General features: G+C 41.8%; 1 protein-coding gene across 3 annotated transcripts in view; it reads right to left on the bottom strand.

Moving 5' to 3' along the window:
• Window positions 1-1,146: 1,146 nt before the first annotated feature.
• Window positions 1,147-17,215, bottom strand: part of LOC124594228 (coiled-coil domain-containing protein 39) — a 481,265-nt gene continuing 465,196 nt past the window's right edge. For all 3 annotated transcript variants that reach the window (XM_047132594.1, XM_047132593.1, XM_047132592.1), the window contains 2 exons: window positions 14,138-14,426; window positions 1,147-1,580 (listed from right to left, as the gene is read on the bottom strand). In XM_047132594.1, coding sequence (XP_046988550.1) covers window positions 1,513-1,580; window positions 14,138-14,426 — 357 coding nt within the window. In that variant the 3' untranslated portion in view covers window positions 1,147-1,512. The remainder of the gene's footprint in view (window positions 1,581-14,137; window positions 14,427-17,215) is intronic.

Below are 17,215 nucleotides of genomic sequence, written 5' to 3'. Positions count from 1 at the left end.
GAAACCTGATCCCAGATGGTTTCTGTACACTGGATGCAACTGATTTGCACATCTACAATGCTACTTTGTAAATGTCTAAATTGGAATGCCTCTTCATAGCTCTACAGATGACTATCGTTTTCGCCTACAGCCATTTGTGCTTTGCAGTTAAAAGCTGTCAAAAGTACTGACAAGTGTCAGGAATTTCCTTAAGTTGACTTTACTGCAGAAGTGTCTTTGTAGTTAAGAATAATGTATTAAAACTTTGTGCATGATGTGACTTTTTTTCATGTATCTCCGTGTTTATGATGTCATACCTCTTGAACTATGTGCTGTACAATGACATATTTGTGTAGGTACATTCAGCAGTATATGTGGATACTGTTAGCAAAATATGTTGTGAACAGAGTTAGCAGCAAAGAAATAATAGGTCTAAATATCATTCACAATGTGGTAGTTGTTCATGTACCTCAGTGTTTATGAGGCCATATCTCCTGAATTATTTGTAGTACCATTATACACTTTTGTATGTGCATTTGGTGGCATATGTGGATATTTCAAACAAAATTTATTAGGAATAAAATCAAATAATGGAAAATCCAGATTGGAATGTAACAATATTTGAAAAGGAAAGTCACCACTCACTGTATAGAGGAAATGCTGAGGCATAACAAAAAGAAATTTGGACAGACTTTTTGTTGTTCCTATCTGCAACTCAGCATCTCCACTATATAGTGAATATTGTTAGGAATACAGTTAGTAGTACAGAAGTAATCAGTTAAGTGTCATGCATGATGCGGATGCTTTTCATGTATCTCACTGTTTCTGATGTCATGTCTCCTGAACTATGATAGGTAGGTGGCTCTCAGCCCCACAGCGACTGTTGCCTAACAGTAAGAGATATGTGTACCAAGTCTGGTTGAACTCGGTTCACTGGTTTAGGAGGCGATGTGGAGAAAACACACACACACACACACACACACACACACACACACACACACACACACACGTGTTCTTGTAATATGTATGGACTGTAATGGAGAATTTGAAGGACTGTCAGGATTACATTTGCATGATATACTGTAATATTTGAAAAATATTCTGATAAACTTCATTAGAAATTTTGGCATATTTTTATAAATATAGACAATGATGGTTACAACTTGATGTCTTGCAGAATACTATTCATTAAAAGATATATAATGTGACAGACATGATTCATAATTTATAACTAATAAGTTAAAAATAGACATTTTCTGAGAGTTTCTGTGCGGAACAAATGATCAATTTATATGAAAATAGCTGTCCTGTGTAATAACATGACATATTCATAAGGATAAGGGGCTTCCATTATTAGTGTAATATAGAGCATAAGCCAATCAGATAATGTAACAGTACTTTAAATTTTTCCAAAATTGTAACTTCTAATACTTATGAACTTATGTATGGAAAACACTGAAATTGAAGGAGAGTTGTTTAACAGAAAATTACACTAAAAAAATTACTATCATTATCGGAAACTTCTCCTCAAGTTTAGTGAGAGAACTTCTTGTGCCTCTTTTGTTGTGTTGAGGATCTGGGTGTCCGTTCCAATCTCTGGACTGAAAATAAATAAACAAAAATAAATAAATAAATCATAATGCACAAAATTGGGAACTACTGTGGTGAAGTGATCTGCTACTAATGGTGTTCATTAAAATACGTTAGGTCTAAATCACAATTACTGGAAAAACTTAATAATATAGAAATTTAAGCTTTAAAAGAGATTTGTAATGCAATTGCAACTCACTTGGTACACTTTACAAGACAAGTAAAACAGTCTATGGGTCTTTCTCTTATTTTATGATGTGATTAAGCAAGGTATATATTCCACATTGCATACAAAGGGCAGTGTATATCTCTTGTACCAATCTTAAAATGATAAATATTGTTATGGTGCCACCTTGGAACACGCTTCATGTTACTAAAAAATTATAGGAGATTTAATGTTTGTGTATTGTATGTATTGTCACTTTACATAATGTGTATTTCTGGAGAGTATCATTATATTTCAAAGTCAACAATCATATAAACAGTATAAAATGTATGTGCAACATACTCACCGATGAAAATATCACTTATGTTTGCATACATCTGAAAGATGGTTTTATTTCAAGAATTTAGCAGTTGTTCCTAAATCAACAAATGTTGCTAAAGATACATAACATCCTCAGTATTACTGTCAATGTAGTCATGTTTGAATTATTGCTAGCATTACTGTAATCTCCAGCAAAAGGAGCTCTGCCAGATAGTGATAGAGGGGTGGGGGGAGGAGGCAAGGAGAGACAACAGTAAATTAAATAAAAGTATTTGTAAATATCTCTAATATGTTTCTTGTGAAGAGACAACTAAAATTTATTAAGAGAAACAATAAGTGTATAAAGAAAACTAAACAGAAACTTACTTTGGGTAAGCACTACATTTCATCTGTCAGATGGCACAGTAACTAACAACAGAGACAAAACTGTGGCTGGAGACAGTGGTCATGTGTGTGGGAGTTGTGCTTATGTGAATGTTTTCCATTCCTGAAGTAGAACATTTTTATCCCAAAGCTTAAATGTATAGCTGTCTTTTCACCAATCTACAACTCAATACCCCTTCTACGTGGTGAGCAGCAATCTACCCTTTCATAATATTACTGTTATTCCACCCTGAACTCATCGTTGTTGATAGTCAAAACTGGTATCTATAACACATACATAAAAAGTTCTCGGTTTACTTGCCACTTCAAACTTGGAAAAAATCCTGAGCTTTCGATGACTACATCCGTCATCTTTGTCAGGGGTAAAACTGACTGTCGTGGACCAATGAGGCTTCCGCTTTTATAAGCAGTGGATAACTTCTCATTGGCTGGATGATGTCACGGTGAAAATGGCGTGTACGGAGGTGGTGGCCTCTATGTCCATCGACTTTGTTTTGCGCGTTTTATCCAGTGTTGCTTGCAGCGCCATCCATCACAACAGGCAGAGAACTGCGAGGAATGTAAGAAGTCTCCCTCAGCGCTCTTTCTATATCAGCTGCACACTTCCATGCATTGCTGAGTACATATCCGGAGTCTCTGTTGAAATTATTTTCACATAGTCTAATTTCAACTGCTTCCCTGATGACAGAGTCCCAATAGTTTGAAGCGTGAGCAAGTTTTCTTGTTTCATTGAATAGAATCTTATGTTTATTTAAGAAACTGTGCTCAGCCACCACAGATTTTTCTAGATACCTGTATTTCAGATGACACTTATGTTCCACACAGTGATCAGCAACAGTTCTTATAGACTGGCCCACATAATTTTTGCCACACTCGCAAGGAATGCTGTAAATTCCTGGTACTCTCAGGCCGAGATTATCTTTCACAGGTCGCAACATTTCCTTAATCTCCTGGGTGACTGGAAGACTGGTCTGATCTGATTCCCTGCTGGCTCAGGACTCTACCGAACTTGCTGGTCGTTGCACCACAGAATGGTAGCCGCGCGATGTGTTGGTCCTCTTGATCTGTTCGAACAGTGTCCTTCCTAGGTTTATTCGCCAGAGTAGCTCTGATATCATGATCAGACTATCCATTTTTTTCTGAGTACCATTGTCAGATGGTTAATCTCGGAACCAAGATGATCCTTGTCCAAAGTAGTCCTTGCTCTGTGTACCAAGGTATTCACCATAGCTCTCTTCTGAGCTGGATGGTGGAAACTACGTGCGTTTAGATATAAATCTGCATATGTCGGTTTTCTGTGCACAGAATGTCCAAGATGTCCATCCGATTTTCGCTCCACCAGCACATCTAAGAAGGGTAACTTCCCAGCCTCCTCCACCTCCATTGTAAATCTTATGTTCTGGTGTATACCATTCAAATGATCAACAAACTGCTGCAGTGCCTCATTGCCATGTGGCCAGATTAAAAATGTGTCATCAAGATACCTGGAGAAGCAGGATGGACGTAAGGGAGCACTGTTCAGTGCTCGTTCTTCGAAATCCTCCATGAAAAAGTTAGCTATGGCTGGTGACATTGGTGAACCCATGGCTGTTCCATCAGGCATTTCATAATATTTTCCACCATACAATAAGTAGGTGGGCATCAACGTGTGTCGAAATAACTTCAGTATTTCAGGAGAGAAATGAGCAGCCAACAGTTTTAACGTATCTTCCACCGGTACCTTTGTAAACGAAGAGACCATGTCTAGGCAGATCATGTCATTCAGACCCATCCTCAACTGCTTTATGATGTCAACAAACATTTTTGAGTTATTAATATGATGGCTACAGTGGCAGACTACTATAGGTGCTAATACTTTGGTTAAGTATTTTGCCAACCGATTTGTAGGAGACCCAATAGCAGTAACAATAGGTCTTAATGGGACCCCATACTTATGGACCTTGGGTAGACCGTATAACCTAGGTGGCCTCAGTGCTCTTGGTTGTAGATTCTTGACTAGTTCTTCTGGGAGGCCAGAGTTCTTCAGTAGCTCCCCTGTCTTCCTGTTAAGTGCTGCTGTGGGATCCCGTTTAAGAATCCGGTACGTGGTATCTTCCAATAATAGGGACACTTTCGGTAGCATTGAGGATAACTGTGGCATTCCCTATGTCGGCTGTTAGCACAACTAACTCTATTTGATGAAACAAGAATACTTGCTCACGCTTCAAACTGTCATCAGGGAAGCAGTTGAAATTAGACTATGTGAAAAACATTTCAACAGAGACTCCGGATATGCACCAAGCAATGCATGGAAGTGCGCAGTTGATAAAGAAAGAGCGCAGAGGCAGACTTCTTACATTCCTCGCAGTTCTCCACCTGCTGTGATGGAAGGCACTGCAAGCAAGGCTGGATAAAGTGCGCAAACAAAATCTATGGACATAGTGATGTCATCCAGCCAATGAGAAGCCATCCACTGCTTATAAAAGCGGAAGCCTCACCGGTCCACGACAGTCAGTTTTATCCCTGATGAAGATGATGGAGGTAGTCATCAAAAGCTTGGGTTTTTATCCAAATTTGACGTGGCAAGTAAACCGAGAACTTTTTATGCAAGGACTCCATCGTGAAAGACTTCGTAGTCATCTATAGCACATGTTCTTCAAAGCAACCAATGATGGTACAATATGCTTTCAAGTAGGGAAACTTATTGCAAGTGCACATACAATACCAAAAACCAATCTTATGTGCAGCTCATAAGCCCCTCAGAGTAAAAAACTGAAACAGCAAACCTTACCTGAACGTTCTATCAGCAACATCTATGAGCATCCAACAGTGCTGCTCTCATTGAGCTTGAGCACCATTTTGTGCTTCCCAGGAAAAGTGACTGGAGGTGGCTCACACCACGTGGCTTGTGAGCCATTCCCTAGTGAGCAATAGGCTTGTGAGTGGCTCATTAGCAGTTGAGTTTGCAAGTGCTTATGCACCATTAATGGTGGGTGAATGTGTGCCCCCCCCCCCTCCCCCCAAATTCACAATTAAAACAAAAGAAACCTGCATATTTAATTTACAGAATGCCCAAAAAGGCATTAATTAGGTTTACAATCTATACCTTATAACTTGAGAAATTATGTTAGCATAATGCAGTTGTTTGGAAAGTTATTTTTTCAGTTAATACTGATACATAAAGTCTTTGAATTGTTACAAGTAATTGGAAGTTGTTTCTTAAATTAATATAAATTCTGATGTAAGGTCTTTGGAAAGTTATTATTGGCATGTAATTAGAAACAGAGAAGCATTAGGAATGTTGGGGCAGCAGGAGTAGTAAAGAACAGGACAGTGGGGTGTGGGGGGAGGAGGGGGAAGATGAGGATGGGCAAGAGCAGGGGATGCCCAAACACACTATGAGTGACAGAGCATTGGTGCTGCAGCCGGCCAATACTGACCTCACACCACAACACGGTTGTCACACAGTGAGGACCACACCAGGGGAAAAACACACAAGAAAAGAGGGAACAAAATGGCACAAAAGACCAGAAAAAACATAGGAAAAGCAGCAGCTATCGACTAGGTGAAAAAGCAATGCCCCACAAGGGAAATAAGAGACTGTAATGGAAGGTGATAGTAGTATTGATTACGATTCCATTGAATGAGCAGAAAACAGGGATCCAAAGAGGAGGCAAACAGGCTGAACCCAGTTATGCCACTGGGTCACCATCCATCACCAATAAGGATTGGGCGACATCTATTAACAAGACGTCAGGCTTGGATTGTGAAGGGGGAGTGGCACCTCTAGCTCAGCAGACAGGCTTTGTCCCAGGATTTACATTTCTTCTTCTTCTTCTTCTTCTTCTTTTCTTCTTCTTCTCCTTCATATATCGAGAAGGCTAGGGCCTGGAGAAAAGAGCAGATTTCAACGAGGTCCGGTATGGAGAGGGAGAGGGGGGGGGGGAGAGGGAGAGGGAGAGGGAGAGAGGGGGGGGGGGAGAGAGAGAGAGAGAGAGAGAGAGAGAGAGAGAGAGAGAGAGAGAGAGAGAGAGAGAGAGAGAGCTGGTGACCTTGGGTTGCACAGGCTGCGCGCCCCTCAGTCAACAAGAGACAGTAGGCCGCCAGTCTGAAAGACACTAGGGGGTTGGGTTTCTGGAAGGGGGGCCCCATCACAGGCAGAGGTCAAAGAAGGGTAACACTTCTCTGGCTGGTTTGAGAGACGACATCTAGAGAGGGGGGGACCACAGAGGAGGGGGAAAGGAGAGGGGTATGGGACTTGAATGAGGAGGAGGCAGGAGGAGGAGGAAGGGGAAAGGACAGTACAGAGGTAAAGGTAGATGTCATAGACACAGGGTGAAGATAGTCACATTTTTGATGAGCCTCAGTGTAGGATAAAGTAACAAGCTTATACTCCTGCATTTTGTTTTCCTTCAAACTGAGCATTCTGGCAAACCTGGAGAATGATGGCCATGGCAATTAACACACGTGGGTGGCAGAATACAGGAGATCTCCTCATCAAGGGTGCGTCCACATGCAACACATAGATGGTCTGCAGGTCAGCACGAAAACATTTGCCCGAAACACAAACACTGAAAACACATCATGGGAGACTCAATGTCACATTGATAAACCGTAATCTTGACCTTCTCTGAGAAGGTATCCTCCTCAAATGCCAGGATGAAGACACCAATATCAATGTGATTGTCCTTATGGCCTTTCTGAGCACCCCGAACAAAATGAACGCCCCACTGTGCCAGGTTGGTCCGGAATTCCTCATCAGTTTGAAGAATGAGGTCCCTATGAAAAATTAACCTTGAACTATATTCAAAGACTGGTGTGGCATAATGGACACAGGGATGTGGCCAACATGGCTGCAGATTGTGCGACAGAAGAAGTTTTGATTGACAATATATCCGACATCATTTTACCAGAGAATCCACTTTGCTAAACTTGTCTTCAATAATTTCTATGAAAAATAACAGCTCTGTGGTGGTGAAAGTGTCCCCATCAGTTCCAGAGCAGACCAGGTAATTGGGACAGGGTTTCACCTCAAGCTGACAAGACTTGCCCTCTTTCCCCAGGGCAGACAGGGAAGAGAAGACTGCAGGGTCCCAAGAAGCAACATTAAGAGATCCATTTCCAAATAAGAAGATGACCATAGAAGAATGGCCAGTTTTTTGGAGCTTTATGCATTTTGTACGCAAAATCTGATATCATTCACTCTGATCAGGGGTTCTGCTCATGGGTGCCACCCAGCAACAACACGGGCTGTCTGCTACGGCGGCCATTGCTGGGAGTTCTGATGCTCAAGAATGACAGACAACCACTCCTAGGCATACATGACAAGGCAGCAGATCAGGTATCAGAAGTGTCATCCCTGTTTTGTCAGGTGGCTCAACCAAGAAGGGTACATAAAGATTCTACCACACAAACTTGCTATCGTGCTGGCTACGTAGCCTTAAGAGGACAATTGTGTCGAGTAAAAGGTGAAAGAGGCTGTAAGGCCACACATTCTTCTCCAGTTGGCTCACACTACAGAGGTAAAATTTAAAGTAGGAGATCAAGCCCATAAGGGGGACCAAAAATGCCAGCATGCAGGTGGGGTGGGGTGGGTGGGGGGGGGGGGGGGGAGAAATTGCAAGAGGAATACCAGAAACCAGGAGGACATCCAGACCAATGACCAATGTAAGCAAGGAAACCAAGAGAGGGGAAGGAGGGGCCAGAGGGGAAGGAGCGAGGACAGGGAGAGAGGAGCATGGGGAAGGGAATGAATCCCAGAAAGGAAGAAACGGCCGCAATAGTTTGGGACCACATGTGTGGCACATACGAGCTCATGAAAGAGCTGTGAGCCCCATGGGGGGGCTGGGGAAAAGGAATGAAAAAGGAAACTGCCTGGCAGGAATTTGTACAGCGTATAGTTCAATCATCACTAGCACTTGGTTTAAGAACCATGAATTTATGTTATATATGTGGAAGAAACCTGGGGACACTGGAATGTTTCAAACTGATTGTGTAATGGTTAGACAGGGATTCTGAAATCAAATTTTAAATTGGACATCATTTCCAGGGGAAGATGTGGACTCTCAACATACCATAATGATTATGCTATACAGACTAAAACTGAAGAAATTGCAAAAAGGTAGGAAATTAAGGAGAAGAGACAGGGATAAACTGAAGGTACCATGGACTGCCGAAAGTTTCAGTGGAGGCATTATGAAGCATTGGACTCAAACAGCGAAAAAAAAAATGAAAGAGTAACTTTGAGAGATGAAATAGGGAACACTATGGTGGAACACATAAGCAAAAAGACAATGCCTAATAGAAATTCTTGGATAACACAGAAGATACTTCATTTAGCGGATGAAAGAAGAAAATATGAAAATGCAACACTCAGAGCAAGCAGAAGAGAATACTCATGTCTAAAAAATGAGACTGAAAGAAAATGCAAAATTGCTAAGCAGGAATAGCTAGATGACAAATCCAATGCTGTAAAAGAATGCCTAATTAGGAGGGAAGATAGAAGCATAGGAAATTTAAAGAGATCTTTAGAGAAAACAGCAACAACCATATGAATATCAAGAGCTCAGATGGCAAGCCCATATTAAGTAAAGAAGAAGCTGAAACATGGAAGGATTGTGTAGAGGATATATATAGGGAGAACAAACTTGAGGCCAATATTATAGAAAGGGAAGAAGAAGAAGATAAAGATGAGATGGGAGATACGATACAATGAGAAAAATATGACAGAGCACTGAAAGACCTAAGAGGAAACAAACTCCCTGTAGTAGACAACAGTTCCTCAGAATGACTGAGATCCTGTGGATTATTCCACCTGGTGTGCAAGATATATGAGATCAGCACAGACACTAGGGGCCACCTGTAGGAAGCATGCACGTGGTACCATCTCCATCGCACTGTCTACTGGTGACTCATGCCTATACATGCACAGAGCAGTGCTGACTCACACTCACTATATTCTTTTAATTTTTACTGCTCACACCAGTTGTTCTGTGTATCACTTATGTTGCACCTTCTTAGTGATTCTTTTGCCTTGTCACATATAGAGTTATGAGAGCATTATTTCCGTTATTGTTCAGAGTTTTATGAATAAAGCCATATTTGTGTTATTTGGATTGGTTTCTCGTATTACATGGTTACTACATGACTGGTGATGAGTTTGGAATGGTTTCCATGTGTGCAGTCTTTAAGTGCCATTTCATCTGGTTTAGTCTTTATGGATGTTGTGCTACCATCCCTGATTGAACAGCTTACTTTGGCAGTGACCAGTCTATCCACTCACTTTTTCTCCATATGATAATTCAGCCAAGGATTGAGAAGCTTACAAAAAAAGACTCGACAGCATTTTTTGCCTTTTTGTGTGACAGACTCCAATTTGTGCAAAGCCTTATTCTCTCGTGGATTCCACCTAAGGTGTATCAATTACTGTGTCAGCTTGCCCCTTTACAAGAACTGGCAGCACTTGCTTTTGATCACATGTGCAGTTTATTGCCTAACTACCATCACAAATGAATGCATGTGATAGAGGTGCTTGTTGAATTCAACAGATGGTGCAAGAAATCAAACCAGTCATACAGGACCTGGGCAGCCAAACTTCATGGCCTTAGCTGCAAGTGTCCATTCATTACTGATGAGCATAATGGCTCTTATGCAGACTCTATGGTGTGCGGCGGAAAAAATATCAATTTAGCTCCAGACAAGGAAGTATGCCAGAAGGTTTTACTCTGTGAATACCCCCTGAATGGCAGAAGTTTTGCAACTAGCACAATCTTCTGAAGTTTCTTGGGTGATGGGTGAGCAAATTGTAGTGTGTGGCAATGTGGCAGTAGTGTCGTAAGATGTGCTCCTTAGGATGGCAGACAGCTTGCATAAGGAAGCAGTAGTGGCAGCAGCAAACATGCAGGCCTAGTGTTGAGCAGACCAACGCTGGCCCAGGTAGCTGTGACCACCACAGTGCGAGCATCAGTGTTTTCTGTTTCCATCTTGTCCTTTGCATTTTGTGCAAGCATGAACGTTTGGCATGCCCTAAGCACTGGGTTGCTTGGAATGCTTGACAAAATTAAGGCCATGTTGCCTCCATGTGTCATTCACCAAAGGTTGCTCAGGATATGAATGTGGATGTAAACTGTGTGACACCAAGGTTTGTGATTTCTCCAAAGTAGTTTATCGAGTTAAGTGTTTTTCACTAAGTGCTCTGGCTACAGGTTGACACAGGTGCTGTAGCAACGTTATTGAATCCTCAAACCTATGTGACTTTAGGCTCACTCCGATTGACACTGATCAAACAGAAGGTGGTCAGTTATAACAAACAGAACATTGTGGTGTTGGGACAATTTGCAGTATCTGCCTTTTACAAGTCAGTGGTTCATTCAGTTACATTTTTGGTGGTTGCTGACACTGGTGTTGAGAACTTGTTCGGGATGGATGCATTTCAGGCCTTTGGATTTTCTGTCACCAACACAGTTCACCTTGTGTCCAATCAGGTACCATGTTCTCAAATGGTAACAGTATGTGAGGAGTTTTTGGACTTGTTTTCACAAGGTATAGGGTATGCTACGAATCTTTCTGCTCATATTTCTTTGAAATCCATGGCTCAGCCTCATTTTTGTCATGTGCTTCCTATTCCTATTGTCCTGCAAGATCAAGTGAAAGCAGAATTGGACAGACTTCCATCTCTACTGGTGGTGCAACCTATTATTGCTAGTGAATGGTCATCTGATGGTTGTAGTTCAGAAGTAGTTGGGGTAACTTCACCTCTGTGGCAACTTGAGAACTACTGTCAATGTGACTTGAGTACTACTATCAATGCGCAGTCAATCGTGCATACATATCTTCTCCCACTCCAGGAGGAACTGTTGGTGAAAACATCAGGTGGCCAGTACTATTTGTCTGAAGTGTATCTGCAGGTTCCTATGGACAAAGAGTCTTGGCCAGTTCTGGTTTTGGATACTCCTTTCTGTCTTTATCAATATTTGTGCCTTCCTTTTGGTGTGGCCAGTGCCCCTGCTATTTGCCAATGATTTTTGGAGTAATTGGCTATGCCTGTCCCAGGTTGCATTAACTATCTAGATGTTGTCACAGGCTCCTCCACAGCTGATCATCTGAAAACATTATACACCTTGTTTTCTTTCTTACAGTACACAGGCTTATGAGGTAACCTTGCAAAATCGAATATAATTTCAAAGGGAGAAGTTGATGATCTATTCATACGACTGAATTTTATGTAGTTTTAGCTCTCTGAGACTGCAGATGTGTGTGCTAGTTGCACTTGCGTGAGTGTGCGTGTGTGTATGTGTGTCTACTGCTGACAAAGGCCTTAATGGCCGAAAGCTATCGCGGCTCAGCATCTCCGCTATATGGTGAGTGGCAACTTTCCTTCTCTCGTATTGTTACATTCCATCCTGGATTTTCCATTGTTTGAATTTTATGAGTTACTTTTTCACCATACTGCTGTACTTTTTCTCTTGAACTGTTTTCCCCATATATATTTAAGAAATGAATGATCATACAATGTCAGCTTTCATGGTTGATACTGACATCACTTAATAATTCTGGGTTACAGGGCATGGTTGATGGATAAAACTTTTTTTTACATCAACTATGGCCTCTTAGCCTGGAAGTTTTAGGTGATGTAAGAAACGATAATTAAACACAGTTGTTACCTGTGACTTATCAGTTATAGCCCTTCCATCTAAGCCAATAGTTATCATGTTCTCTGGCCAGTTGTCCTGTCTCTCATTTGACTGCCTTTTATATAGCCTTAACTCTGTTGTTGGACATAATGTGCATATTCCTTTATGTTTTAGTAAATTTTTTTGTAGTTTTCAGTAGCTTTTGTAGTCTGCAACCACTGCTGGATCTTTAATTGTTACTGTCAACACAAACAATTCCCTTTGCCTTTTACAAGATACTTTAATCCTTCTGATGATCAATGGGTTTTTACATGGCTGTTTAATGTCCTTTCAGATTAGCTTTAAAAATAATGACATGAATTTATCATGGAATACATTAAATTTTATGGCAGCTTTTGGTTCATTATAAATTCATCCCAGATCATCTCTTGTAAACTATTCTTAAAAACATTTGTTCTGGATTTATTATAACTGATTTACCCTGAGTAATATCTACGTTGTAAGGCAATATCTCATTTATCTTAAATAAATGTGCATCATGATCAGAGGTACAGCATAACCCAACATCTGGCAGAAGACGTAGATACTTTCAACATAAAAAGTGATTCAGGGTCTGCACAAGCATTGAAGTATATGGTGTCTTTTCTTCACTCTAGTATCTACAGCTTTGCATGAGTTAACAAATATTGGTTGGGACCACCTAAAAAAGATTCACCCGACATAATACGATGGCTGTTCAAAAAGTAAGGCAACTTTTCAAACTGCATGGGCAACGTACATTTGATTATCAGTCTGTTTTTTTGTTATATTGGTACACATGTCCTGAACATATGTTCACATTTTCAAGCATACTGCATACTTCATTTGTTTTAGACAGACAGAAAGGTTAGATGTGTTTTAGTGTGCTCCACGCCTTTTGATTATTATAAAAAAAAGGAGCAAATAATTTGCATAAAATTTTATGTGAAAAATGGAATAAAGTGCTCTATAACACTTGAAATGTTAACAGTTGCAAACGACGAGTCTGCTTTAAGTAAAAGAAATGTTTACAAGTGGTACAAGCTCTTCCAAGATGGCTGAGAAGATGCCAATGATGAACCTTGCTCTGGATGATCCTGCCCATATCAACAAAAGATGATAATGTCGAAGCTGTGAAGAAAATTGTTTTGGAAAATCATCGAATTACCATAAGGGAAGTTGCTGAGGATGTTGGCATATTGGTTGGCTCATGTCATGCAATTTTATCGGCAGGAGACGTATGTCAGTGAAGTTTGTTCCAAAACTTTTCAATATTTATCAGAAGGACCGCAGCATGAGCATTGCTCAGGAGTTCCTGAAAGACATCAATGATGATCCTGATTTGCTCAAAACGCTCACAACTGGTGACGAAACATTGTTTACGGTCATAACATCAAAACCAAAGCCCAATGGTCCCAATGGAAGCACTCTGGAGAGCCAAGACTGAAAAAAGCACACCACGTCCAATTAAATGTCACAGTTTTGCTCACTGTTTTTTTTTTTTTTTTTTTTTTTTTTTCAATTACCGTGGTGTAGTGCATCATGAATTTTTGTCTCAAGGTCATATGGTCATTAAGGAGTATTACCTTGATGTTACGCGCAGTTTGCGAGAAGCAATATGCAAAAGACATCTGGAAATGTGGAAAAACAATTCATAGCTTTTGCATCACAACACTTCACCTGCTCATTCATTGTTGCTTGTAAGAGATTTTTTGGCCAAAAACAATACTACAATCATGCTTCAGCCACCATTTTCACCAGATTTGGCCCCCTGTGACTTTTTCCTGTTCCCAAAACTGAAGAGACCTATGAAAGGACGAAGACTTTCAATGATTGAGGAAATAAAAGCTGCATCACTGGAAGTATCAAAAAGTGCTTATGAGAAGTGCTTCAAGAATTGGAAGAAGCGTTGGCACAAGTGTATTGTATCTGAGGGCGATAACTTTGAAGGGGATAACATGAATATTGATGAAAATAGAAAAGATAAGAGCATTAAATTTATATTTTAATATTTAGATGCATTATTTAAAAAATTCAGGGTACTGCATTAGAAATATTAGTAACGTACCTGGTAGGTCAAGAGTGACAACAGATGGGCTTGTGGGAGTGCGCGAGGAGCGGTCACTGCTAGGTGTTGAAACATCACACTTGTCACTTTTTTCATCAACAGAGGAGACAGATGTTGCTGCAAGTGAGCGAGAAGACTGGGTACGTGCTGTAATAGGCAACTCAAGACCTTTCTCAACTAGATAGCGACTGACAACAGGACCAGTCTCCACATGTCGTGCTACAAGTTCAGCTAGTTGTTGCAGTGCACTCATATTCTGTTCCTGTAGTTCTCGTGTTTTTATGTCTTTCTGTAAACAAAAACATAGAAAACACAAATATAGTAAGAAGCAGGAGAGCCACACATTATTGAAAGTTCTTACATTATGCAGTCAACCACAGAGCTAATGGTACTGATGTCATTGTCTAATTGCTACATCAGTCTGATTCATGAGAACATAAAGAGCACTAAAAAAATAAATATTCCACAGCCACCATAAAAATGTCTTAGCTAGCTGAATGTAGAAAATAATTTCCTTGATATCGTATTGATGAAACAAGGTTTGAGGGGATGAGGAAGTGGCGCTGGTTATTTGCTTCTGTACCAGGTCGGGATGGTAGTTGCGGGATGTGGAAGCTGTTTTCAGGTTGTTGGTGTAATAGTTCAGGGATTCAGGACTGGGGCAGATTCGTTTGCCCCTCAAACCCAGAACCTCCCACAGAAGAACCCCAAAAGTGTCTGACTTGTGACAGGATACTTTCTGGGACTGGATCAGACTCTGAATGTGGCTCTCCAGCAGGGATACGACTTCCTCAAATCCTGCCCTGAAATGGGATCCATCCTTCATGAAATCCTCCCCACTCCACCAAGAGTGTCTTTCTGCCGTCCACCTAACCTTCGTAACCTCTTGGTTCATCACTATGAAATCCCCAAACCACCTTCCCTACCCTCTGGCTCCTACCCTTGTAACCGCTCCTGCTGTAAAACCTGTCCCATGCACCATCCCACCACCAGCTACTCCAGTCCTGTAACCCGGAACGTGTACATGATCAAAGGCAGAGCCACGTGTGAAAGCACCCACGTGATTTACCAACTGACCTGCCTACACTGTGAAGCCTTCTATGTGGGAATCACCAGCAACAAACTGTCCATTCGCATGAACGGACACAGGCAGACAGTGTTTGTTGGTAATGAGGATCACCCTGTGGCTAAACATGCCTTGGTGCACGGCCAGCACATCTTGGCACAGTGTTACACCGTCCGGGTTATCTGGATACTTCCCACTGACACCAACCCATCAGAACTCCGGAGATGGGAACTTGCCCTTTAATATATCCTCTCTTCCTGTTACCCACCAGGCCTCAACCTCCGCTAATTTCAAGTTGCCGCCCCTCGCACATCACTTGTCACTCAACAACATCTTTGCCTCTGTACTTCCGCCTCGACTGACATCTCTGCCCAAACTCTTTGCCTTTACATATGTCTGCTTGTGTCTGTATATGTGCGGATGGATATGGATATGTGTGTGTGTGTGCGAGTGTATACCTGTCCCTTTTTCCCCCTAAGGTTAGTCTTTCCGCTCCCGGGATTGGAATGACTCCTTATCTTCTCCTGTAAAACCCACATCCTTTCCGCAATTATTGGTGATTAAAGGTTATAACACTTTTTGGCAACGAGGTCGGATATTTTCACTGCGTTGTGGATTTGTGTGTTCGTGACGGAGCAGACATGGAACAGCTTATGCAAGTGCTCATTGAACAACAAACAGAGCTGACGGCTGCTATTCAGGCGTTGTCGACGTCACTTTCTCATCGTCTGTCTTACTCTTCTCCGCCTCCATTCCCTCCTTACGACGAGGCCGCTGAAGACTGGGAGGATTATGAGAAGCATTTGCGGCAACACTTCTTGGCTTTCGGCGTTGTCGACGCTCCTATGTGTAAGTCGTTATTTCTACCTTGGATTTCCCCACGGGTCTATCAGCTACTATCTCAGTTAGCCCCTCTGCGGGAACCTGCCTCCCAAGAAATGTGTGACTTATTGTCTAACTATTACCGCAAAAACACCCACGTCGTTGCCGCCCGCGTGGCGTTCTACCGGTGTCGGAAACAGCCCCATCAATCTTACCGGGCTTGGGCAGCGGAACTACACGGTCTGAGTAGGAAATGTCAGTTTGTCACGGACACTCATCATGAGTCTTATGCTGATTCAATGGTTAGGGATGCTATTCTACGGCTTGCTCCTGATAAAGAAATTCGGCAACATGCCCTACAACTGCCAAACCCGTCGTTGTCAGAAGTTCTAAGCATCACTCAATCCTTTGAAGTGTCTCACACAGCTGGCGCGCAAATAGACACGTGGTGTGATGTAGGCACTGTACAGTCAACTTTCAATATGGACAATTTGCCTGTTTCACAGGAGAACGAAGATGTGGCGGCGGTCACTCGCGTAAACAACGTCATGTTGGGCCGCAGCGCTCGCAGTGAAAACAGCAACCACAGAAGCAGGTTCGTTCCGCACTTCCTTCTTGTCCACGTTGTTTCATACAGCATGACAGGGCCGCGTGTCCAAAACGTTGGGCCACGTGTAATTCATGTAGGAAAAAAGGCCACACTGCTTCCGTGTGTCAGTCCCCTACAGTTCCCGTCGACGAGGACGAGGCATCGGACATGGATGTTAACTGTGTGCTTTCTCAAACAAATAAGTTGTTTGTTACTGTTCATGTTCTGGATAAAGACATTCGCATGCAACTGGTCACTGGCTCTGCAGTAACTCTCATTAATTCTCGCACGTATTTGGAGTTGGGCTCCCCTCCCTTGTCTCCAGTTACGCGAAATCTGAGAACTTATAATAAACAGAAAATTCCTATCATTGGCCAGTTTGATGCTTCCACTGCCTACAAGTCTGTTGTTAGGCCCCTCACGTTTTATGTGGTGGATCATGTGGGCACTGAAAACCTGTTTGGTTATGATGCTTTCCAGTTGTTCGGGTTTTCCATTGATGATGATGTGCACCTCATATCTGAGGATATTCCGCATCAACAGCTGGATGGATTGTGTTCTGAATTTTCGTCCGTGTTCTCTGCTGGTCTGGGTCGTGCCA

This window comes from Schistocerca americana, chromosome 2 (assembly GCF_021461395.2).
Source record: "Schistocerca americana isolate TAMUIC-IGC-003095 chromosome 2, iqSchAmer2.1, whole genome shotgun sequence".
NCBI classification, from domain to species: Eukaryota; Metazoa; Arthropoda; class Insecta; order Orthoptera; family Acrididae; genus Schistocerca; species Schistocerca americana.
This window is presented reverse-complemented; position numbering and strand designations above follow the sequence as displayed.